We start from the raw sequence: 25,060 nt of genomic DNA, 5'->3' as shown, positions 1-25,060 counted from the left end.
AAAAAAGACATTTGAAAAAAGGGTAACTGCTATTATGGAATTGGACCTACAGCCTTACTGTGTATACAGATTAATTTGCACGCAATATCATAGAGACATTAATAGAATAATAAAATATTGAATTACGGATTTTTATACTTTATTGTAAAATCATAATCTAATTTACAAGTAAGGTTCAGGGAACTCGAAGGTGACTTCGCGTCCTGTTAGCTTCTTGTATACAGATTGGAAAGTGTCCACCTGAAAATAAATAAATTGTATATAATTATTGTCTTTAAAAAAATATTTTTTATCATATTTATTTTATATAAATTCGACTAGCTGCCATGTACTAATAATGATAGTAATGCTAAATATATAAATAACAAGTGGAGTTTTACAAAAAAGGGATGAAGATGTTACTTCAGTGTCGGCAACGCGCGCGTAATGTCTTAGGCTATGTAACCGGTTACCATCAGGTAGGCCGCAAGCTTGTTTGCCGCCTCAATGGTGAAAAAAAAAAAAAGTGGAATGAATTAATTTGTAGATGATTATTAGTGTCTATTGTATTATTATTATCAGTTTGCACAGCAAGTTTAATATCTATATAAATAAAAATTTTGTGTAACGATATTCCTTCATGCTAATCTTTAGAAACAGTTCATTCAATTTTAATTATTTTTTTAAACTTAAACTGCTTAGAAATATCCTACCCAACAACATATTTTTTGTTGTTTGATATGATAATTTTTATTCCAAAAAGAAAAAATGTAGTAAGGATAAAACAATGTTGCCAGGTCGACTGGTCTATACTAGTATTATAAACAGGGAAGATTTTATTATTTTAATGGATAAACTCAAAAATTACTCAATTTTTCACTATTTGAGTAACATAGGCAATATATAATTTCACAAAACTTCATCTACACTTGCAAAGATTGCTAGAGGGAGACTTTGCACAAAAGTCCATTGCTTGGATACTTCTGTCCTATTCGTGTTTCTACCGTGAAGCAGTTGCGTTTGCATGGCTGTGTTTTGGTTTGAAGGGTGGGATATGGCGTGAATTTACTGGGTACAGAGGAATAAAATCTGAGTCCTCAGGAATGGCAGCGCATGGTGGTATCATGGGCAAAACAGTATACTCTGTTATGTCCATGATAGTGCTCATGTTTAAAGGTGACGGTTACCACTTTCCATCAAGTGGGCCATCAGCTTGTTTGCCATTCTAAGTTATATAAAAAAAATGTACCTTGTGCTCAATGGTGGTTTGTTGGTTTTTATCCAAATGCACTTTAATAAGTTGTGAACCATCCAGCTTGATTCTGATACGCTTGCCGACGATTTCTGCAGGGAACACTAGGTCTTCTAAGATAGCGTCGTATACAGAGGTCAGGGTCCTGAGAAATTTGACATTTTGAAAAAAATATATAAGGATGTGCAGCAATGTATTCTTTCACCTTATGATATGAGTAGATAGTAAAATTTTCAATAAAAAAGACTATTAAACAGTAGCTTAACATGCCTGAAATAGGTGATACATTGTTACAATATTAGAGTCAGTTAAAAAAAATGCCTAAAAATATAAATCTTAATTATATTACTAATGTGAAAGTTTATAAAGAAAGATTAAATGGATGGATGATTGTAACCATTTCATGCAAAAACTATTGAACCCATTTGAATGAAATTTATTACATGGGTAGGTTATATCCTTTTTTGGTTGAATCTATTATTGAATGAATAATTAACAGCATTTCTGAACTTGATTGAATGCAAAAACTCTTAGACACCCTCGACTATTAATATTCCATCAACCAATAATAATGTGTAACAAAACAATCCTATTCATTGGATGTGTGATATTTAGCATGATTATTTCAAATTAAATTACTTACTTAATATGTGAATACAAGCACTACCTTTGGTGTCTACCATTATATATTTTAAAGAGACCTCACAAATGTTAACTAAGTACATTGAAATTTTAAATCTATTTTAGTATGTATTTACACAATAAAAATATCACTAAATACAGTAAAATCTAATTGTAGCCAATAAATTACATTTTCTAAATTCAAATACTTTTAATCCAATGTGTTTATGAAACTTTTTTTTTTGTACAGCAACTTGTACTAATTTTATATCTTTTATATTTTATTTTATAGCATAATACATGCCATCATTGTTATTGATGATTCGGTCACAACCATATCATAATGAATGAACAGGGATACAATCAGCAGGAAAGAGAATGTTCCACTTCCAATACCATACTATACCAGATCATTAAAATAATAATGATAAAATATATTACCTGGAGCGTGGCCTCTTTTGTTTGTTAGCAACACGTGTCTTGTGGCTAGGCTTGGGAAGAATTTTACGATCACCGATAAACACAACGTGTTTACCACTGAACTTCTTCTCCAATTCCCTGACAAGTCTTATCTGGATCTTCTGGAATGCCTTCAACTTGGGCATTGGCACATAAATGATTATTGACTGGAAATAAAATAAAAAAACTGGTTATGGTTTTACATCACTACACAGGAAAAAAAATAGCTATAGAAAACATTAAGAAATTTCTTAAATATTTTAAGTATAATTCAATGCCTATGTAAACCATGGAAATAAGTAGTTTATATTAGTATTTTTCAAGAGTGACATGAAATACAATAACAGATAGTAATTTTAAAAAACAAAAAGTGTAAGATATTAGTAACTGTTATTTAGACATGAACATCATTAAAATCATTGAGTGCATACAATGTGACATCTATTTACATACATAGTATTATTAATATATAAAATTCCAGAATACAATAGTGGTAGGCCTGGTAATTTTTTAGCCTACTCAACAACTTTTGTAATAATGAATTGATTTTGTACTTCATCACTCCAAAGGGACAGTTAAGTATAATATGTACATATATATATAATTAATATCGAACTACGGATTAGCTTGATATATTAATGTTGTACCTTCTTGTTGTGTAGCTCAATTTCTTTAGCCTTAGTAATGTACAGCTCCCTCAATTGCGCCTTAAGGTCAGAGTTGGTCTCCAACTCGACCAGCGCCTGCGAGATGGATGTCTCGAACGGATCGGCCTCAGCGGCACCTGCCTTGATGATTTTCGTACTCATCTGAAATGCACCAACCACTTTTTTTTTGAGTAACACTTCACTTATAGGTTAGAAAACTTAACACAATTATTACATGAAAACTTCAATAGCAATAAACATATATATACATCCAATACGCTATTTATCTGTTTACTATCAGGCCTAAATAGTAAATTCTGTACAATGATTATAATTTCACTTTTGGTAATAAAAACAACGTTGATATCAGGTAGAGGAAATGTCACCCGAAATAATCTTGAAGATCATTACCGTAAATAATAATTAATTGGCATACAAATGTTGCTGGTTAATGTGTGAAACAAATTAAAACAATATTTGTGTAATAATGTGACTTATTTTTAAAAAATTGCTTTGAAATCAACAAAGACTACTACCTTGACTATTTGAAGGGAGCGAAAGAGAGGGAGCATTAGTGTGCCTAGCCTTAAAATTAATATGTCTAATGTTGTAATATACAAATTCCAAACGAATTTTTTTTTAACAATTTTATAGTAATATGTTTCTATTTTATTTTAAACGTGATTATAAAAATAAATATAGTAATATTGTACTTTAAATAAGATCTATATGGGTTGTGCCTTAATATATTTATATGTATATAATGTACATAATATAATATAATAAAAAATGTATATAAAAATTATTATTATTGTTATGCATATTTTAATTATAAGTGGCAATTTAAGTCATATGGGACATTTAGAAATTTAGATAAGTGCAATACTTCTAGCATCGTTCAGAAACTGAGAATACATATAATTTCATTTATTTTGTATGCATACATATTTATAATTATGTGAAATGTATACTACTGACTTCATTTAAAAATACAAGACTGAAATAAATCAGTAATTTCTTGGAATCTTAAAATCTATTTAATTATCAATAAAATAAAATAAATGTTAGATATATGAAACTAGAACTCTTCTAAACTCGTACCTTAAGGTGACACTTTGTGACCAATGCCACTTTAATAAAAGTTCTGAAATTTGTGTTAAGTCGATTGATTTGATAACTAATTTAATAAGACGCTACCATGTAATATTTTTTTAAATAATAAAACTGTATATAATAGTAGCAAGATTATTTACTAATTAATTAAATCAATACCTAAATATTGAAAATATAAAGATTATATTAAGTTTTATTGGTTCTTAAGTTGACTGAAATGAAATGAAAACTGTTTCCGAACGTTTGTATACATTTATAATATAACATTTTTCGAATTGCAATAAAAGATATCTATATTTTGTTTTGTTTCAGTTCTGGCAGTTCTTTATTATTGGTAATAATAATTCAGAAATCTAGACAACTTGTTTCTTCTCAGCTAAAGATTTGTTAGTTAGACACCTAATTCATAAATGATATATAAATGGTACAATTTCATTATTATACAATTTTGCGAAATGTGCCGCAATTATTTATTTCTCTGAACAGAGAAATATTAATTTTTTTTCCCATAGAAATAAGATTTATACATTTATAAAGATAGAATTAATATTTTAGTATTTTGTACTGTATGTACGTCCTTGTATCTAGTACTTGGTATATTTTTATTTCAGTCTGGACAATGTTTCGCACGCTGTAAAGTAAATAAACCTTGAATTAGACCGGTACGTGTTAAGGTTGTGTGCCGTCTTCATACTGACCGTCAAAGCGACTTAAAATAATGAGAACTAATTTAAATGGGTAAGTTGGCATTTATTATTTTTTTTGTAATTTAATAAATGCAAGAAGTAATTCAGTGTTTGTAATTTTTTTTAATGGTAGTAATAGTCCTCCTAAAAGCATAAACTGATAGATGTTTTTGTAATATGGTATTGAAAATACAGAGTATGGAGTTCCTAGGAATAGCTATATATAAGGAGTACAATGCACATAGAATAGATTGTTCATATCTAAAAGCATCGGTAATCACTTTTGGATGGACCATCAACATTTTTGCCATTCCATGTAGCCTTAAAATAATTTAAGATCCATGAAAAAAAAACACCACTTTCAACTATAGCAAAACCATTTATTTCGATTTAAGAGCTAAACCACCGAATCAATTTTGACTAATCTAAAAGTATATAATTTTGAATAAAGAAGATTTTTTAAATGTGTTCATACATGATGAAATTATGAGAGAACAGACAATGAGAATATGATCAAATTGGAATCTCCTCTTTTTTTAAATTGGCTGATAAAATAAATAGCCTTTATTTTTTTTTTTTTATTGTCTGAATAGTTTACATTCAAGTTTAAGTGCTTTTAAAAGAAGCAGGACATTTTCAATTTGTCCTCAATTTTTTGTGCAATTCTACACATATATTTATAGTTATTTTTACAATGTACAGTTTACTTTTATGTTGGCTTCATATGAATTTTGTCTCTATTGATTCTAAAACACATGAAAAATATTACTATTACAGTCATCAGTTCAGGGTATGATAGGGTTGAAACCTAAAGAAGATAAAAGTCCTTTGAATAAAAAATAAAAGTTTTTGTCAAGATTCAAGATTTATTTATTTGTAAAACATGCAGATGTTGACAATATAATATTGTTCGACAGGTTTAGCCTACAAAAAAATACAGCAAACAATAAATACTATCATGTTTTTTTGTAATTATTATTCTATTATTTCCTGAACTATATATTTCCAACAATGTCACAAAGTTGGTACTGAAATGTCTAATGGGGTAGTAATATTTTCATACTGAATATTAACTTGTGGTCTAAAGTGTTAAATTTAATTTTTTTTAAATAATTTATTATGCTGTTTGTAAATTTAGGCAACTTGTGACCTGGTATATAGTGGTGGGCATATTTTTTTTTTATATTTTGAAATAAATCATTTCCAAATCTCACCTACCAGTCTGTAAGATCATATAACATACCACATAGTATTGATTAGCAAAATTTTTTTATACATATATACATTATATATATGTAATAATGTTAATTTCTTTAAAAAATATTTTACACCTGTATTTTAGATGTAAAATAAATTCATTCTAAAATTAATCTCTGTGTGGCCTTTCCTTTTCAAAGGCAAGAGGAAGAAAGGAAATATATAAAATTAAGCCTTTTATTTTTGGTTTAATTGGAAGGTTAATGCAATAGTAATTTAATTCAATCATCATCTAGCTATCAGTCATCCAATATCTATTGCTGAACATTGATATCTTTATACCTGATATTGAACTTATCCTTAGATATAGACCTATCGTAGTCCATACTACCAAAAGTCTTTAGCTATCTGCAGTTTTAAACCATAACAGTCATTGGGAGTTTGTATTTGTTAATTGTGAATTGTTAGTAATGCAGGCTACCCAGTTCCATTCCTATCAGGTCGACCTCCTTGTGAGCCCTCTGGAAACCATTGTGATTCAGCATGGCTAATTGACCTGCTATTTCATTCTCACTTATCATCCCTCATGGGTACCTCACCAGCGCATACCATATTTTAATTTTTTAATCAAACTTTTCAATTCTTTATGTAAGAAGAAAGAAATATGTATTTAAAATTTTATCATGACCTTTGTACATCTAAACATCAAAATTCTTAAGATTTAATCTAAAAGTCAGTAAGTATTATTGATTTTTTCTGAGCTCTTTCTTAAAAATTCTCGTATCTGATTGAGACAATAGATAAACTATATCTGATAATCCAGTGGTATGATACTATTGAATTCATATAAAATCACTGCCAACAACTAGTGTCAGTATATTTTATTATTTATTTATTTCTACTAAGGATAATTTCTGAAACTTCGGTATATTTTTGTAATAAAATAATAAATTGCACTATCTCTGAGTAAAATTATTTTTCCCGTAGAATTTCTCAAGGAAAAATGTTACAGCGTACCGACGAGAAAGCAACCAGTATCTATTTCTATATTAAAAGTGACCAACAATACGTCACTCAACTACAGTAAAAATATGTACATAACGCGAAATACCACTCGAGTGTTTTGATACAAGCATTGATAACGTATGCGTTAACTGAGCCATATAGTGCTTGTTGATAACATTTTATAACGCTGATTAGTGCTCCGTCCTCACAGTGACCCAGCTGACGTCGCGTCGTAGTGCGAGTTTGTCGTATATTCCAATAAAAAAGTTAGTAGTTCTATTTTTGAATTTGAAACTTTTTTTTGTGTTTTGTATACAGTGCCAGTTCGTCAAAGTATTTAATTTTTATATTGAAATAAGTATTTGTGTTTGTAGTCATTAAAATTTATAGTTATTACTTTTTTTTTGTTTCTAGTAATTATATTTTGTTATTATCTAATACTACTTATTATACCAATAAGTACTTATTATATTAGGTGTATTTAGATTTGGTATAATATCTGTAGATGTTATGAAGAAATGCCTAATTGACGTACCGTATCTAATTGAAGTTCTGTGGTATGTTACACGAATCTCTGCCTTTATAGTGTCGTGATATGACTTTGAAAGATATTTATCTACCTGTGAAACACTGAATAAATATTATAATCATATTTATTTAAATATACTGTACACACATCCACAACATTTAGTTAGTACAAATGTACTGTTTTATAGTTTGTTTTGCTAGCAATTGCAATTCCATTTTACGACAAGACCCTTGTCTATCTATTTGTTGTATTTAAAACAATATTGAGTGTACTTTACAACTACATGTTGTTATAAAATAACCATAGACTTATTACCATAACTATAAAACTTGTTTATATCCATCTACACTCTTAAAAATTGCTATGTAATTTCATACGGGCCAACAGGAAACCATATGTTCATTTCAATATCTGGGTAACTTCCTGATACTATAAACACTGTCAACAGATTAAATGAATCGAAGAACTCTAATGGGCACATTCCGATTTAATGGCAACTATAATGATAGTTTTCCTCATAAAAAACTTACTGTTGCTCAGAATAAGGTATTCCTGTGTAAACTTCGCTTTCGAATGTTGGTGATCAATGAGTTATTCTTGATTGAGTTATTCAATGGGTTATACATATAAAAATGGTAAATTTATTATTATTATTTATTTAATATACTTAGATTACATATTCGATAGACAGTACAATTATGTGCCGTACTCAAAAACCACATAAGGTCAGTTTAGTTAAATATATTATAAAACGACTTAAAAAAAGGAGGTTCTTAATTCGGTTATATATTTTAACGTTTGTTACCTCGTAACTTGATCATTTGTAAATCGATTTGGTGTATCCTTTCAGATAAAAAATATCCAGCTAATTCGACCTATTTGATTTTCAACTTTCATCTACTTCTACTACCGTAAATCATTTCATCTTTTCAGCCCTTAATTGTCCACTGCTGAGCGTAAGCCTGTCCCATAAGGGGAATTTTGCTAGTAGTTGCCATGCTTGACAGGCGGTTTGGTAACTGCAGATAGGTTTTTAGAGATGTTTTAAGAGGGACGCTGTTGCCCCTCCCTCTACTATTAAGTTCTTTTAGTCATCTCTTACGACACCTAATGTTGATCTATTTTTGGACGTCCATTACCTAATTACATAAGAATTTTTCCGTTTTTTTCTTTACTTGTTGAAATGTGGACTCCCTGTTCCCCTCATGCGAGATTTACGCATAAGATTTGAAATACCAAATCTGTTAGGTATGTTCCAGTATTTTGCATTTTGTGTTGTTCCCCAAAGTGTTCTTGGCCTAGTTCCACACAGCATACAGGGTACTCTTGCTTGAGGAACAGGCAATGAATGTTATTTTAATTATATCAGCGGATAACTGTCCTCTGCTGAACATAGATCTTCCCCATAAGGAAGGATTTTGACAGCAGTTGCTGCTACACTTGGCAGTCGGGTTAGGGACCGCAGTTAGGCCTTGGTGATTTTTTAAGAGAGACGCTGCTATCCATCCCTCGACTATTTGGTGTGATTGTATGGCATTTATTATTTGAAATAAAATATTAAGAAGGCCATGCGAGACGTTATTTAGACTTTGCCTCCTCCCCCCTCCATTAATGACTACTTGACAGATTCTTCCACCATTTTAAGCTCATTATGTATCAATATAAAAATTTATAATAATTGATGAATTCTCGTTAAATTATTAACTGTCCACTCAGATGTAGCGGTTTAACAAGATAAGTTTTATTGTTGTTGGAAACAATCGACTATTATCAATTTGACCGATTCTGTCTGTCTGCTTTAATATGGTTTATCGGCTTTGATATAGTTTATCATAATTATAAGACTCCCGTGTTACGCACGATGTTTCTTCACGCTAACCTCCGAAACTAATCGACTGACTGATAAAATTTTGTAAACGTGTAATATTTCTTACAACTTTTTTTTATGCAACTTAGAATGGCAAACGAGCTGGTGGTCCTCCTGATGGGAAGTGGTAACCGTCACCTATAGACATGAGCAGTACCATGGACATAACAGAGTATACTGTTTCACCCATGATACCTCCCATGCGTTGCCATATTCGCCAATACGTTGCCATTCCTGAGGACTCGGGTGTTATTCCTCTGTACTATGTAAATTCAGTGGCATATTCTACCCTTCAAACAGAAATACAGCCATGCAAACACAACTGCTTCACGGTAGAAACTTGAGCGATGACATAGTTTTTATATCGAAATTAAGAGAAAAATGGATCCGCCAAGGAGAAAAACGTTTTTCGATTCAGCTTTCCAATCTTATACTAATATTGTACATAAATGTCAAAATTTGTGGAGATGTTTTGTTGTTATTAAGTCACGTTTAAATGACTGAATATTTTGATTGAAATATTGTACACGGATAGGTTATATATCATATTTAGTATATTTTATACATATATGAAATATAATACACGCGGCACGCTGGAAACACTAGTTTGCTATGAATTGACAAAAATAGTAACTGATGGTGTATCTTTTGTCCTCTTTTTAGTAATTATATTTGCATAAGAAGAGGATTTGTAATTTTTATTTTATCATTAATTCTATGTTATTCCTTGTTCTTAGATAATATTAATAGGATTACGTTGCTTAGAGGATGATAGGTTTATCGATAACCTTCCGACTTTTGTATCGATCTTAGTATATCGATTTGTACATGCACTTCATGTTAAATCTCGAGCTCTCGATAACTAAGGAGGTCAGGTGGATATCGTAATTATTGAGTGCTATTAAAATGATAAAACAGCCAGCTTCTTCAGTCATGACGAAACATCGATGAAGACGGAGATGTTTCATAGATACATTAGGTTGATCATATTTGAATTTAGAAAGCGGCGTCCTATCAATTAATCATACATTAAAGATAGTACCTGCGTTTGGCATTTTTTTTTTCTTCGCAATTAATGGACTTTGTTTTGTTGTATCAGCCATTAAGTGTTCACTGTTGAACATAGCCTCGCCCATAAGGGGTATTTTGTCAGTAGTTACCACGCTTGGCAGGTGGGTCGGTAACCGTAGTCTGGCTTTTGGTGATGCTTTACGAATGGCACTGCTGTCCATCTCTCTACCATCAGCTCCCTTAGTCGCCTCTTACAACACCCACAGGAAAGGAAGGGATGGATGGATGATATATTCTATGCCGGGACCTACACGGCTACGGACTGCACACCCCAGAATTGTCTGATGCCCACATAAATGTGCAAGTGAAGGTTCGCAACGATATGTTTGAGAGTACATATGCGCTTTTCTTAAGGGGCCAGACCCTTTTGGAATATTAAATAAACCATTGACAGCTACTTATTATATTTACATTGGTTGTAACTTTACATAATATTACGGCATTTTTGGCATACAAGGGAATAGTTGTGTATGTACATTGTATTTCTACATGTGCATGAAATACGATTTGAGCTCATTGTAAGAACGAGACCATCAATTGTCGTTAAGTCATTTTTATCCTTATGGCAATATCTATAAGGTTTAGAATACTTTATCAAAACGTTATGTACATTTATTAAAATTCTACTCATTGTATTTAGCACTTATTTGTTTAATTTGTAAACTTTAGAGGACGCATATTGTTGTACAATTTTCAGTTAGTTACACTACCATTGAATCAAAAACTTTATTTCTATATTATCCTTTTTTTATACAACTTAGAATGGCAAACAAGCTGACGGCCCACCTGATGGAAAGTGGTAACCGTCGCCTATTCTGTATACCAACTTAGTTACTAATGTGAGTTTAATAAATAATAATCAACTGAATTAGTAGCGTGAGCTTTATAAATAATTTACTAATGTGTGTGCATCAACGTCAATTATTCGTATTGAAAACTTTTGCGTCTGTAGCGAATGATTACGGAAACTAAAATTTTCATACAAACTGATCAACGTAAAATCATAACTTAGGCAAATCTTTGTATAACTACAGACTTTGAATTTCTCAACCCTAAAACATGACTCTTTCATATTTTGTTATTAAATTACCCAAGATCCCCTACTATAATCCAACAATTAACACAAAAGTTGATTGGTTAATCATTCGCTCCATTTAGCCATTCGCCCCATCTTTACACGATTTTGTTTTTAATAAGAACACACGACGATATTGCTTTCTATAGTTAAAATTTTTTTACATTCAGTTTTATATTTTTTTGAGTTTATTAGATTTGTTATAAGTATTGTGTGTGAGTATATCTGTGTATAATGATGGTAATGTACGAAACTCATTAGCTACTCATTTGTTATCTTTGTGATGACTTATAAACTACATTCCTAGATACGCATACGAATATATTGTGACGACTTTACGTACAATCGTACATCGTCACCTCGTATTTATTTGTCGTATTTATATATCGTATTCGCGTTGATACTGACTGTACAATATCTAATGTTAATCCCCTTTGGAAAATTGTCTTAAATCGTTTTGAAAATAATTTTCCAGGGTTGGGGGGGGGGGGGGGGGGGGGAGAGGCCTCTTAAAAAGTCTTATATAAATTATACTCTCTCATACTTTTTTTTTGTCCATTGGTGTATGCTGTGCTCTTATCCTGGGGTGGACATTGCCCATCCGACCCCATCAGCATTTTCAAGTAATTTATATATGGAATGGAACAAAAATAATTAAATTTTTTTAAAGCAGTGTTCTACCAGTGAATTTGAATACTTGTCCCAAAGAATCATAGGGCGAAAAACAATAAGAAATTTTGAGTCTCACGTACCTACTAACGTTTTTGTCAATTATGAAATTAAATAAATATTAAATAAAAATAATTTATATTCAGGATAACTTAATTATAAGCTTTTTTTAAATAGCTGTTTTTATAATATGAGAATAAAGTGCAAGAAATACAGCTATTGCTTTTTTCAAACAATAGCTGAGTTTACGAGTAAAAAAGTAAAAAAAAAAAAACGAACGGAAACAGTGGTTATTACAATCTTCATATTAATTGGCTTAAAAGTCCAACAACCAAGCCATAAATTCAAAATACAATTCGATTTTCAAATGTAAATCCCGTTCCAGGGCCGCCATGACACCCGCCATATTGGTAACGGGCGGCGCAGGTTACGTGGGCTCGCACACCGTCGCAGCACTCCTCGAGCGGGAGGACGAGTACACCCAATTCGAGATAATTGTCATAGATAACCTTTGCAACTCGTATCGGTGAGTAGTCTTTTGATTTAGTAAGATTTTCTGCCGAGGTTTTCTCTAGAGACTACAGTCTGGGGTTCTTCAAAAAGGGTATATTAAAGTTCCTGCTGGGTCGGCAACGCGCACATGACACTGCTAGTGTTACTGGCGTCCATAGGCTTTAGCGACAGTTTTTTTTTTACAACGTAGGGGGTAAACAAGCATGCAGCTCAGCTGATGGTAAGTGACTACCGCCGCTCATGATCACCCACAACACTAAAGGCGTTGCAGGTGTGCTGCCGGCCTTTTAAAAAGCTGTTTACCATCAGACGGGCTGTATGCTTGTTTGCCACCTTTGTGATATAAAAAAAAAGATGTCGAAACATTGTTTTGTCTATCTCTCTGACTGTCTGTCGGTATATTTGTTCCGGTATCACGCTGCACCAGATTGAATGCAGTTTATAGTTATGTTCCTGAAAGTCTAACTTTAAGTATGGTGTATATTTCATCTTGATACTCCATCTAAAAGATGATTTTATTTATTATTATTTATTTATCTAATTCTTTATTGCACCAGAAACATAAAAATAAACAATGACATATAAACAATTCAAGTGAAATACAGTAGCATAAAGTACTGATTAAAATATACACATAAAGGTACAAAAGGCGGTCTTATCGCTAAGGCAGTCTCTTACAGACAACCTTTGATTAAAGGAGAACAAATAGAAGTGGGCAGGTGGCGCAAGAGTGAATTAATAATTTTTACGTGCATAAAAAACAAAACTTATAATGTACAAAAACATCAAATACATATTATTAATTAAACTACTTATAATGATTACATATGATTTTCTTACTTTTTAAATCCACGCGTAAAAGCTGGTCGATAATAAATCGATAGACTATCTTTACATATTCAAATAGGTGTTATTCTCCTTAATCTGTTATGACGTAATTATTGTCTGTTTAACAGATATCTTGTAGGTACTTATCGGTTACAAGTAATCGGCCTATTTCATAAGTTGCTGAATGCTGATACTATTATCTCGTATCTATTGGATAAACAAGATTTTTGATTGTGCGAATGGAATCCTACTATATTAGAAATGTGACTTTTTTTGATTTTTTTAATGAATGATAATTCTGTGGTAATAATAATGGGGATGTAATAGTCCTATTGCTAGTAATATATCCTATCAGGTCGACCTCCACTCGGTTCTCCCTGGAAACCATCTTGGTTCATTCTTATGGAATTCGTCACTGATGAAAGCAATTCATCCTCACTTGTCATCCTTCACTGGTGCATCGCTAGCGTATATTGATAGCGCAGGCGGGCGTACCATTCCATTATCGTCCATCAAAAACACAATTCCACTGGCGGGTGCCCATGGGCGGTGGTAGTTACTTACCATCAGATGAGATGCATCCTTGTTTATCTCCTGTGTTAAAAATCAACACTACGAGACTACTGAAACGCACTCGAATTTCATAGTAATCAAAATATGAACCCCCCAAGATGAAATGTTAATCCTGCCTGCGCTATCGGTATACGCTGGCAGGGTGCCGGTGAAGGATGACAAGTGAGGATGAATGCAAGTCAGTTGGTCCATAGTGATAAATTGAACAAGAATTAACCACTCTGGTTTCCAGGGGTAACCGCGTAGAGGTCGACCTGATAGGGTATATTTCTAGCAATGGGGTTGTTAAATCTTATTATTAACAATCCCTTAAGATAAGTCTAGGCCTATGTTCACCAGTGGACTGTTAACAGCTAATATGAAAACATCATTCGTCGTGTGTGCTCCACCCGGTGTGTGTATGGGCCATCCCTTTCCGGGGGGAAAGGGTTTGTTAGCAATGGAGTTTGACAACCCTATTGCTAACAATATGCCCTATTAGGTCGACCTCCATGTGGTTCCCCTGGAAACCATCGTGAACAATTCTCGTTGAATTCATCACGATGGGCTAACTGACCTGCTTCTTCCTCACCTATCATCCTTCACTGGTGCTTCGCCAGTGTATACCGATAGCGCGGGTTGGTTACTATTCCATTATCACCCCCACCCCTTCCTTTCCTGTGGGTGTCGTAAGAGGCGACTAAGGAAGAGCGAGGGATGGACAGCGTCCTTCTTAAAACTTTCTCAAAGGCTTAACTACGGTTGCTAACCCGCCAGCCAAGCGTAGCAACTACTGGCAAAACTCTCCTGGGGAAGCCCGATGTCCAGTAGTGGTCAGTTATAAATAATTATAAAAAATTATAATGTTGAAAAATATGAGAATCTAGTTATAAATATCCGTTCCATTTGCAGGGAACAAGGTGAGAAGAAACCAGCACCTCTGCGGGTCGTTGAAGAGTTGACCAACAGAACTATACAGTTTTACGATGTCGACATCCGAGATGAGAACGGGTTGAGTAACGTGTTTGAAAATGTTAGTTTTATATATCACTACCTTTTTCCGCAGTACCACAATTTACTGCTGCTTTGTACGTGCAAATTGTGATGAAAAATACCTTGTGTATTCATTCAATATAATGGTCTTTGTATAAAATATATATATATATATAATTTAAAAGCTGCGTTCTTGTCGGTGGAGCTCTTGCCACTCACTACGATTTTCAGCGAGTCTCTTCACCTCTTGATACGACACGACACCAACTCCTTCCTTGATCTGCCTGATGTAACTATGTCTCGGTCTATGTGTATATATATACACATATATAGTTACAATCTTTATATACTGATTCAATAACAAATATGTGAAAAGGGTGTCATCCAACTACCTCTCACTTTAGTACTATTTTCTTGTGTTCTCTTTTCGTTTCCCTTCGTCATTTTTTTTTCTGTTGTATGTGTGCTGTTAAGTATGTGTATGTTATGTATATATTTGATTGTGTATATATTATATATGTATGTGTATGTATGTATGTATATATGTTTGTATATGATAATATTTATATAATAGTGCGCCACCTACCCTTTGTCTTTTTCTCAATGTCCCTACCCAAAGGTTGTCTGGAAGAGATTGCTTAGCGATAAGACCGCTTTTAGTATCAAAATTCTTATTAATATTTACTGTATATATACACATATATAGTTCTCTTTATTACTTGGTGCAATAGAGTATAATAAAATATATATATATATATATATATATATATATATATATATATATATATATATATAAAAAAATATATATATATATATATATATTGGACAACAGATTTTTAACATATTCGAAAAAAGATATCCGATCGATATGGGCAATTTTATCGAAAACGTTGTCTGTATATTCCGTTGGAAATATAGCAAAACAATGTATGGTGGGACTCTTTCTCTTTATAGGTCTATAAAAAAGTCCGCGATGGTATATGTCTATCTTTTAAGGATAACTTACTATACACATCTAATTCATATGCGACGCAGCAATCTGATGCAAAAAAAAAAAATAAGCATATGCACTCTGCTACTTGTGCAAAACCGGAGCACAAGTAGCTAGCGACTCGCTAATTTATTATATTAGTAGGATATTCTCTCCTTATGCATGTAACTAAGTGCAATAATTTTCACATAATTCATTCCACTAATTATTGTATGTTTCATTTCTTTCGTGAGGAGAAAATAAACCATGCATTCATTCTTTCGTTCCTCCAGCACAACATAGACAGTGTCATCCATTTCGCCGCCCTGAAGGCTGTCGGCGAATCGGTACAGAAGCCTCTCGAATACTACCAGGCGAATATAACGGGAACATGCACATTACTAGAGGTATTGTAATATAAATAAAATATTAAACATTGCATTAAACATTTATTATATTTATTTGTATAAACATAGTATCTATCATATCAGTCTTTTACTGGCCACTGGCTGAATATAACCTTGGGGGGGGAGAGATTGCTAGTAGTTGCCAAGCTTGTCTGGTGGATTGGCAACCGCAGCGACTTTAGTTTAATTTTAAGAGGGACGCTGCTGTATACCCTCCCTTAGTCGACTTTTTACAATACCCATGGGAAAGGAAGGGGTGCTCTATTCTATGCTGTGACCACACAGCTAAGAGTATCTATAGATGTTAATAAATAACTATAAATTTATTAAAAATTTAAAAAAGCCTCGGTATAAACACTGTTATAAAAAAGTGCTAATAACCTTGAAACACCTGGACAGATCTTTATAAATTGTAGCAAAGAATCATATCGAACATGTCATGTCAGCAAACAAAAAAACTTAATTCCTATTTCTATCAATCCCTTTTCCTCCTAGTGGCCATTATTTTAGGTGACCATACATCTACATTTTACATATTTTTTCTCAAAATGTCATATTATGTAATAATAATAATCAGCTTTTTTTTTTAATACAATTTAGAATGGAAAACAAGCTGATGTCCCACCTGATGGAAAGTGGTAACCGTCGCCTATAGACATGAGCAGTACCATGGACATAACAGAGTATACTGTTTCGCCCATGATACCCCCCATGCGTTGCCATTCCTGAGGACTCGGGTGTTATTCCTCTGTACCCAGTAAATTCACGCCATATCCCACCCTTCAAACCGAAACACAGCCATGCAAACACAACTGCTTCACGGTTGAAACACGAATGGGACAGAGGTACCCAAGCAATCGACTTTTGTACAAAGTCTCCCTCTGGTAAACTTGTTTTAATTATGTGAGGTTTATTTTTTTTAAATTAATCCTTGTATAATAACTGCCGGTTTAACCTATGTGTAATTTAATTGAGAAAGCTTATTATGACTCGCGCTCGCGTCACAGTCGCTCATGATTAAGGGTCCCGAATTGGTCTCAAAACTAATCGAGCTTTCTCGATCTAATTACACGTAAGTTAAATCAGTAGTTATTACATGTTTGCATGGCTGTGTTTCGGTTTGAAGGGTGGGATATGGCGTGAATTTACAGGGTACAGAGGAATAACACCTGAGTCCTCAGGAATGGTAACGCATGGGGGGGTATCATGGGCGAAACAGTATACTCCGTTAAACAGTCTGTTATGTCCATGGTACTGCTCATGTCTATAGTCGACGGTTGCCACTTTCCATCAGGTGGGCCGTCAGCTTGTTTGCCATTCTAAGTTGTATAAAAAAAAAAATTAAATATCATATGTACTTACGAGATTTCTAACAACAAAATCTTTTCCTATCCAAAAAGATAACAGTAACAGATTTGCAGGTGATGCGTAAATACGGCGTGTACAAGCTGGTATACAGTTCATCTTGCACGGTGTACGGCGAGCCGGAGACGCTGCCGCTGCGGGAGGGACACCCCACGGGCCGCGCCCTCGCCAGCCCCTACGGGAAGACCAAGTATATATGTGAAGAGATCATGAAGGATCTGTGTATTAGCGATCAGGTCAGTACTAGCATTTTTTTTTATGGGTGAAAATGGTATGGCAACCCCGTCTGCGCTAACGGGATACACTAGCGGAGCACAAGTGAGGGGTGATAGATGAGAATGAAAACGGGTCAGTTAGCCCATCATGATGAATTCATCAGGAATTAACCATGATAGTTTCCAGGGAGATACGCGAAGAGGTCGACCTGGTTGGGTATATTGCTAGCAATGGGATTCTCAGTCTCCATTACTAACAATCTTTTCCCCTGCAGTACTAGCATTTAGTTCATCAATTATTTATGTCTAGGAATCGAAATCACTTTCAAATTGTTAAATAATAAATACCACTGGACACACAGAAATTTGGATAACGTCTTAGTGTTTACAGACATACCCTGGGAACTTTACTTGTATTGTTGTTATACCACGCGTGATCAATCGTAGGATCTTTCAATAGTAAAAAAAAAAATCGTAAAAGATGCAAAGAAAAAATGTTGATGTATGGACTCTTTAATGTAAAAATTACTGAACGGATTCCATAAAAATTTAGCACATGGATAGGTTATATTCTAAATTTGAACACAAGATATATATTCATTTATTTTTATATAATCATTTACGCGGACAAAGCTATAAGCTCGGGATATAGTTACCTATATAAATTTATAGTATTTTTAGGACTAGCTCTCTCGAAAGCAGTATTACGCATTTTATTTTATTTTTTTAATATTGAAGGGTTCCGCGAATGAGCACGATTTATTTTCAAATTTGTTTTCTTTTATTCAGAAATGGATGATAATATCGCTTCGGTATTTCAACCCGGTGGGGGCGCATCCCAGCGGCCGTATCGGTGAGGACCCCACCGGGTTACCTAACAACTTGATGCCCTATATAGCACAGGTATGTAGCTTTTTTATGCCTATTATTAATAATAATAATTGTATATCGTGTGTTATGAGAAACTGAATAACGACCGTCTGGGGGCTCGACCCATAACATGCAGACTCGATCCAATTCAGAAAAAATCTTTTCTTAAATAGATCAGGGGGCTTACCATGAAATGAAATTCCGAAGTTTCGGACTCAATTTCGTGTTTATGTTCATACCTAAATCGATCCAGTAAATGGAGTTCAACATTTCATTCGTCATAAATCCTATCATAAAAGTCCAAAGGAGTAATATATATATATATATATATATATATATATATATATATATATATATATATATATATATATATATATATATACATCAAATTTGTGTTTTTTAAAAATTTTATTTTACGTTCAGCTCCGAAATTTCGGAAAACATTTCATGGTAGGCCTTCTGATCGCGCACGCGCGGTTTGATTTCGCGTAAATCAGGTCCCGGGATCAACACCCATCCCGAGACCTGATTTGCGCGAAACAACGTTTTTTATTTTATTTTTATACTACTTCGAATGGCAAACTGTTTCGCCCATGATACCCTCCATGTATTGTAGTTTTAACAAAAACTACCTCCTAATCTTAACCATATATTTTAATTTGATAATCTCGTGTTACTACTGTATTATAGACTAAAATCACAATAATATGAACATAAATCTATTAGAATATGATTTTATACTTACAATAAATGTTCTCTATGATATCAAATTTAAATTTTAAATTTAGAAATAGGTTTGAAGAAATGTTTCCTCAGAATCGATTGAATACTCTTTTTTTTTATAATTACAGTTAATTGTGAAGTCGCCGCGTTTCGTTAAGCAAAAGTTATGGACGTTCTTAATTCGAAATTTTTATTTAATATTGGCCAGAACGACTTCACGACAAATTAAGTACCTAACATTTATATAAATGGGCATGTTTACAAGCACTTTTATAGTGTTATTTAATAGTCTAGGTTTTGCAATGTTGCTATGATAGGGTTTATCAAGAGATCGTAGTCCAGCTCCGTTTCATAATTGATATCTGTACAACGTAATCAATGTCAAGTTAGTTTATACTTTACTAGTCTGTTCTGGCCGCTACTTTGTACGCTTATATTTCATACATAGATACATATCTGTCACGCTTATCTCCCATTAGGGTAGCCTAATGGACGATAGGAGGGAGCAGGAGCAATGGAACGCTAAATAATTATATTTCAAAAGTAGGAAAACCAATGAAGTAGTCCATTTCTAAATAGTGCATCCAGTTTTTAAATTTGACCTTGAGGAATAGCGCTTTGAATTGCATCCAATTTGGCGCAGTAGTTATTGCGTGATGGCGTAGCAGACAGATAGATGGATAGACAGACAAAGTTTTCCAAAAAGTTTTTATTGTTTTAGCTTCCATTTCTCTTATTAAAACACATCAATTTTATTTCAATATCTCCTATGTACAGGCACTTTTTAGTTACAATTTTATTACATTAGTAAGATTAGTAAAGTAAATTAATTTTTATTAATAAAAAGTAAAAGTAATAAAAAAATAATAATTAATACAGATTAGTCAAAAGATACAGTATATTTTGCTACAAAACATTAATAATATTGATCTTGGTCTCACTAAATAAAAAAAAAAAAAAACTACATCTTGAAGTTCCTCACTAAAAAGTATGTTCTTGTTCTAATTTTTTTTTTTTCGATTGAAGGTGGCTGTGGGCCGACTGCCAGAATTAAAAGTGTTCGGCGCCGACTATCCCACGCCGGACGGCACCGGTGTCAGAGATTACATACACGTGCAGGACCTGGCCGAGGGACACGTAAAGCCATTAAGCTGTTCCGGCAGCCAGGGTTCAGCGGCTTCCACGCTGTTAATTTAGGTAATACTTTTCTCTTATGCTGAAATAGCAAGCACACGACCTGATTGATCTTAAACGATTATTTTAAATGGATGATATTGGAATAATGATTCTACCTGCGCTATTGGTATACGCTGGCGGGGCACCAGTGTGACGAAATTCACCAAGAATTAACCACGATTGTTTGGATTTGTTTGTGGCTTTTTAATTAATATTTTATTTATTTATTTACACTTTATTGCACCAATTATAAAATAGTAAATACATTTAACTGTAATAAGAAATGATACAAAAGGCGGCCTTATCGCTAAGCAATCGCTTCCAGACAACCTTTGGGTATAGGACATTGAGAAAAGAAAGAAAAACAAAGGGTAGGTGGCGCACTATATATATAATATATAATGATATATATATATATATATATATATATATATATATATATATATATATATATATATATGTATATATATATATATTTCATTGTATTAATATTTCATGATTTTCAATCCTTATTGTCTATCTATCGTTTGGTATTAATATAATACTAATTAAACAATTTGATTGTGTAATGGATATTACAATTAAATAAATATATATATAAATACTTAATTTGTAACATCTATGACACACCTAAATTAACAAAATTCTTAGAATTTAATAAACGAGTTGTATAATTAAAAGTATGTTTTCATTATGTATGTCACAGTGACACAAATAGATAGTTTTGCTTGAAAGCAAAGCACTGATTTTCAGCTGCAGCCTAAAGTTAGGTTACACGGACGCGAGTAGTGAACTAAATAGTCCCTGTATAATCAGATATATATGTATAAAAAAAGTGTTATATACATATACATACTCTATATCTCTAGTCCCTGTCACTGACAATCTCTTCCCCCTTATTCAGTTGAAGAAGTGAATACCGCTAGATATAGGACTTAGAGTATGCCATTGATCCCAACAGGCACCGGTACCGGGTACTCAGTGCTGCAAATGATCGCTGCGTTTGAGGCGGCCAGCGGTCGCCGGGTTCCTTACCGCGTCGTGGAACGTCGTGCTGGCGATGTGGCGGCTAACTATGCAGACGTGTCACTCTCACACCGGCTGCTCGGCTGGAGGGCCACCAGGACCCTGGAGGATATGTGCGCGGACACGTGGAGGTGGCAGAGCAACAACCCCAACGGCTTCAAGAAGGTATAGAAGTTAAGATCTAAATATAATTAACTGCTTGTAGTAAAGCATAGATTTGCTTACTCAATTTAGAGAAAGGGGATTGTCGATAACTGGGACTAATAACCGTTGTTAGCAAAATACATTTTGTCAGATCGACCTCCACGCGGTCCTCTAAGACCATTTTAGTTTAATTTTTGATACGATGAACCAAGTGATTTGACTAAATTTCTACATTGTATATATATATATATATATATATATATATATATATATATATATATATATATATATATATATATATATATATATATATAGTAGTAGTAGTAGTTTAGTAGTATATATTAGTAAGAACTAACCTTCGCTACTTTGAGGAAAATTTTACAGCAACGGTTTTTCCCGGACCAATTGATTGAAATTTTGGAAAAAATAAGGGAACAAGGTTTTTGTCCCTTAAACTCACCCTAATCCATTAAAAAATCAATAATTTCATTTGTTTTTCACTTTTTACTCAATTTTTTGTTTTTTAAAAATTCATTCTCAAAAAAAAATCGAAAAAAATTAACTCACGCAAAAACTTTGATTGATGATCGATTTACCGTTATTAAATAATATTATAAACATCATTGATTTATTTAGTAGTTTTTGAGCCTGCCAAAGATAATTGATATCCAGACAAATGGTCAAAGAGGAGTGGCCCATAGAGTGAAAAACGAAACCTAGAAAATTTAGAAAAAAATTATTTTCTCAGGAATATCTAGAGTCGGGTTAAATACATTTATTATAACTTTGTATGTTAACATACTAGATTTATAACATTGTTTTGGCTTTTGCTGTTATAATGTTATAATTATTTTTAATGTAAAAATAAAAAATATATATACAGGGATACATATTTAAATAATAAACAAAAATAATAAATTAAAACCCCGTCTGATCATATCTCACGATAAAAGGAGATAGCGACGTGTTATATATTACTTTTATTTACGATTTACAATGTTGAATAAGGCAACTAAAGAGATCATTCATTAGCAATAATGTCACGAGGAGACCACGTTGAGGTCGATATATATATATATATATATATATATATATATATAGATAGATAGATAGATAGATCCACAGGTTTGATAGAGGGAACCGAGGTGTAGATCTAGTTCTTAATTTTATTAACTAATAATATGTTAGTGTCCCATGGAGGCATTTTTAAAATTTTATATGTCATTTAGATATATGTGAAATTGTACAATTTTTTTTTGTAATTTAATTTAAACTTAAAAGAAATTGATGCTACATTAGAATTATTGATGATTTTGCATTAGGAATAATATAAAACGTTTAAGTATTATGTTTTGTCGCTTTCTTTCGAACTAAATTCAAACTTGAAAGAAAGTGCCGGAACAAACAGTAAAAATTACATAGTAATTTTTATTTTCTAAATTTTATTCAAATGTACATCCGTATTATTTGTTAGAAATACCAGTGTAATTATAATTAAGAGCGTTCATAACTTTTGCTTGCTGAAGTGTGGCAACGTTTCAGTTATCAGTCGATTTTCAAAAACAATTATCTGTTACTATTACAAAAAAAAAAAAAAAACTTATAACGTTAGAACTATCAGACATTCAGGGGTCGATTGGAAGAAATCTCTTTTATGGGATAAGTCTGCCATTGTACTCATTCTTAAGACCTCTGTATACTATAATTTAAGACTTTATTGTACAATCAAATGTTACAAACAAACAAATATTGCATAAATAAATCGACCATTTTATTATAATTTTTCAAATGCATTTTTGCAATCAAAATCCAAATGTTCAGTGTTAGCTTAATAAACATTACTGCATAATTAACATTTGCTACACTATCAGGGTACTTCTTAAGTAATTAATCAAAAACATTAAAAAATGGTCAATTGTTTTCTAAAATTGACAGATGTTTGTAAAGTTGCCCTTACGTCGTTATGAATGCTTTTAAATTGTAAGTACCTATACTAGCTGTTAAATGAAGCACATGATTCCTTTTGACCAAAGAGTTTATAACAAATCCATGTGTGCCATTTAATACATTTATTTATTTCGAATTATGTAATAATATAAGTTTTTTTTTTTAATAATTTACTAGAATAATATGTTCCTATTGTGTTGCCATATTGAATTTAAATGTACCAAATATTTATTTATGATTGTTTCTATAGCAAATATTTTTTCTTGTCTGAAGCTTAGGGGAATATAAATTTAAATTTATATTATCAGTGATTGACGCTAGACATGATTTTGTTAGTTCAGATTTTTTTTTTCATTTTATTATAAAATATAAATTGGTATTAAATATAATATTATTACATCAAACATATAAAGTTTACTCCAGCGTCTATTATAATATATAAAAGTACTAAAAAAAACTTTTAATAACTTTTTTGACATATATTTTTTAATTATCTTGATAGTCATTACTTAACTGTAGATTTACCAGAGGGAGACTTTGTACAAAAGTCGATTGCTTGGGTACCTCTGTCCCATTCGTGTTTCAATCGTGAAGCAGTTGTGTTTGCATGGCTGTGTTTCGGTTTGAAGGGTGGGATATGGCGTGAATTTACTGGGTACAGAGGAATAACACCTGTGTTCTCAGGAATGGCAACGCATGGCGGGTATCATGGGCTAAAGAATATACTCTGTTATGTCCATGGTACTGCTCATGTCTATAGGTGACGGTTACCACTTTCTATCAGGTGGGCCGTCAGCTTGTATGCCATTCTAAGTTGTATAAAAAAAATAGATTTACCTTCTTATTCATAAAAACGTTAAACATCTCATAAAATTAGCTATTGACAGACTGTGGCAAAACAGTCAACATTGGTGTTGAAATTTTTAGTTTTTATGAATAATATTTAATATTACTCATAGGATGCTATAACTGCTTACTGTCAGGTAGTCCGTATGTTTATTTATTACCTCTTTGGTATAAAAAGAAAACTAGATTTTATATAAGTATTGATTAATCATCCACACAATGACTCATCACATATACACTCTTACAACTACTATGTTTTTAATGGATTTAAAAAAAAGAAGGGCTCTTAATTCGGTTGTTTTTTTCTTTATATTT

General features: G+C 32.5%; 2 protein-coding genes across 4 annotated transcripts; one reads left to right on the top strand and one right to left on the bottom strand.

The window, feature by feature from the left end:
• Nucleotides 1–122: 122 nt before the first annotated feature.
• Nucleotides 123–9,108, bottom strand: LOC113511009 (40S ribosomal protein S7). Of its 3 annotated transcripts, none has more exons than XM_052903142.1 (5): nt 9,101–9,108; nt 2,959–3,122; nt 2,294–2,478; nt 1,229–1,376; nt 123–240 (listed from the first exon to the last, which is right to left on the bottom strand). In XM_052903142.1, exons 2-5 carry the CDS (start codon nt 3,118–3,120, stop codon nt 163–165), a joined length of 573 nt encoding a protein of 190 aa, XP_052759102.1. In that variant the 5' UTR covers nt 3,121–3,122; nt 9,101–9,108; the 3' UTR covers nt 123–162. The 3 variants fall into 3 exon arrangements, with proteins under 3 accessions (XP_052759102.1, XP_026750366.2, XP_031768003.1); XM_026894565.3 differs by lacking the exon at nt 9,101–9,108 and adding an exon at nt 3,495–3,545 and having other exon boundaries at nt 2,959–3,120; XM_031912143.2 differs by lacking the exon at nt 9,101–9,108 and adding an exon at nt 3,370–3,510 and having other exon boundaries at nt 2,959–3,120.
• Nucleotides 4,665–22,196, top strand: LOC113511181 (UDP-glucose 4-epimerase). The gene is given in 9 exon segments (XM_026894794.3): nt 4,665–4,809; nt 12,556–12,696; nt 14,976–15,096; nt 16,320–16,433; nt 17,855–18,034; nt 18,803–18,916; nt 20,633–20,756; nt 20,759–20,803; nt 21,744–22,196. Coding segments are annotated over 9 exon segments (1,095 nt in total). The 5' UTR covers nt 4,665–4,789; the 3' UTR covers nt 21,980–22,196.
• The last annotated feature ends 2,864 nt before the right edge of the window (nt 22,197–25,060 follow it).

Source organism: Galleria mellonella, unplaced genomic scaffold (assembly GCF_026898425.1).
Source record: "Galleria mellonella isolate WM207_F2 unplaced genomic scaffold, CSIRO_AGI_GalMel_v1 utg133, whole genome shotgun sequence".
NCBI classification, from domain to species: domain Eukaryota; kingdom Metazoa; phylum Arthropoda; class Insecta; order Lepidoptera; family Pyralidae; genus Galleria; species Galleria mellonella.
The sequence above is the reverse complement of the archived record's forward strand: the minus strand, read 5'-3'. Positions and strand labels throughout refer to the sequence as shown.

What these genes read in the sequence shown, in the direction of transcription:
- LOC113511009 (XM_026894565.3), bottom strand. Translation starts at nt 3,530, where the DNA reads ATGCTCCCTCTCTTTCGCTCCCTTCAAATAGTCAAG. An exon ending in GCTCCCTTCAAATAGTCAAG is followed by an intron (nt 3,121 to 3,494) that starts GTAGTAGTCTTT and finishes GGTGCATTTCAG; the next exon opens with ATGAGTACGAAAATCATCAA. An exon ending in TTGAGCTACACAACAAGAAG is followed by an intron (nt 2,479 to 2,958) that starts GTACAACATTAA and finishes TTTTATTTCCAG; the next exon opens with TCAATAATCATTTATGTGCC.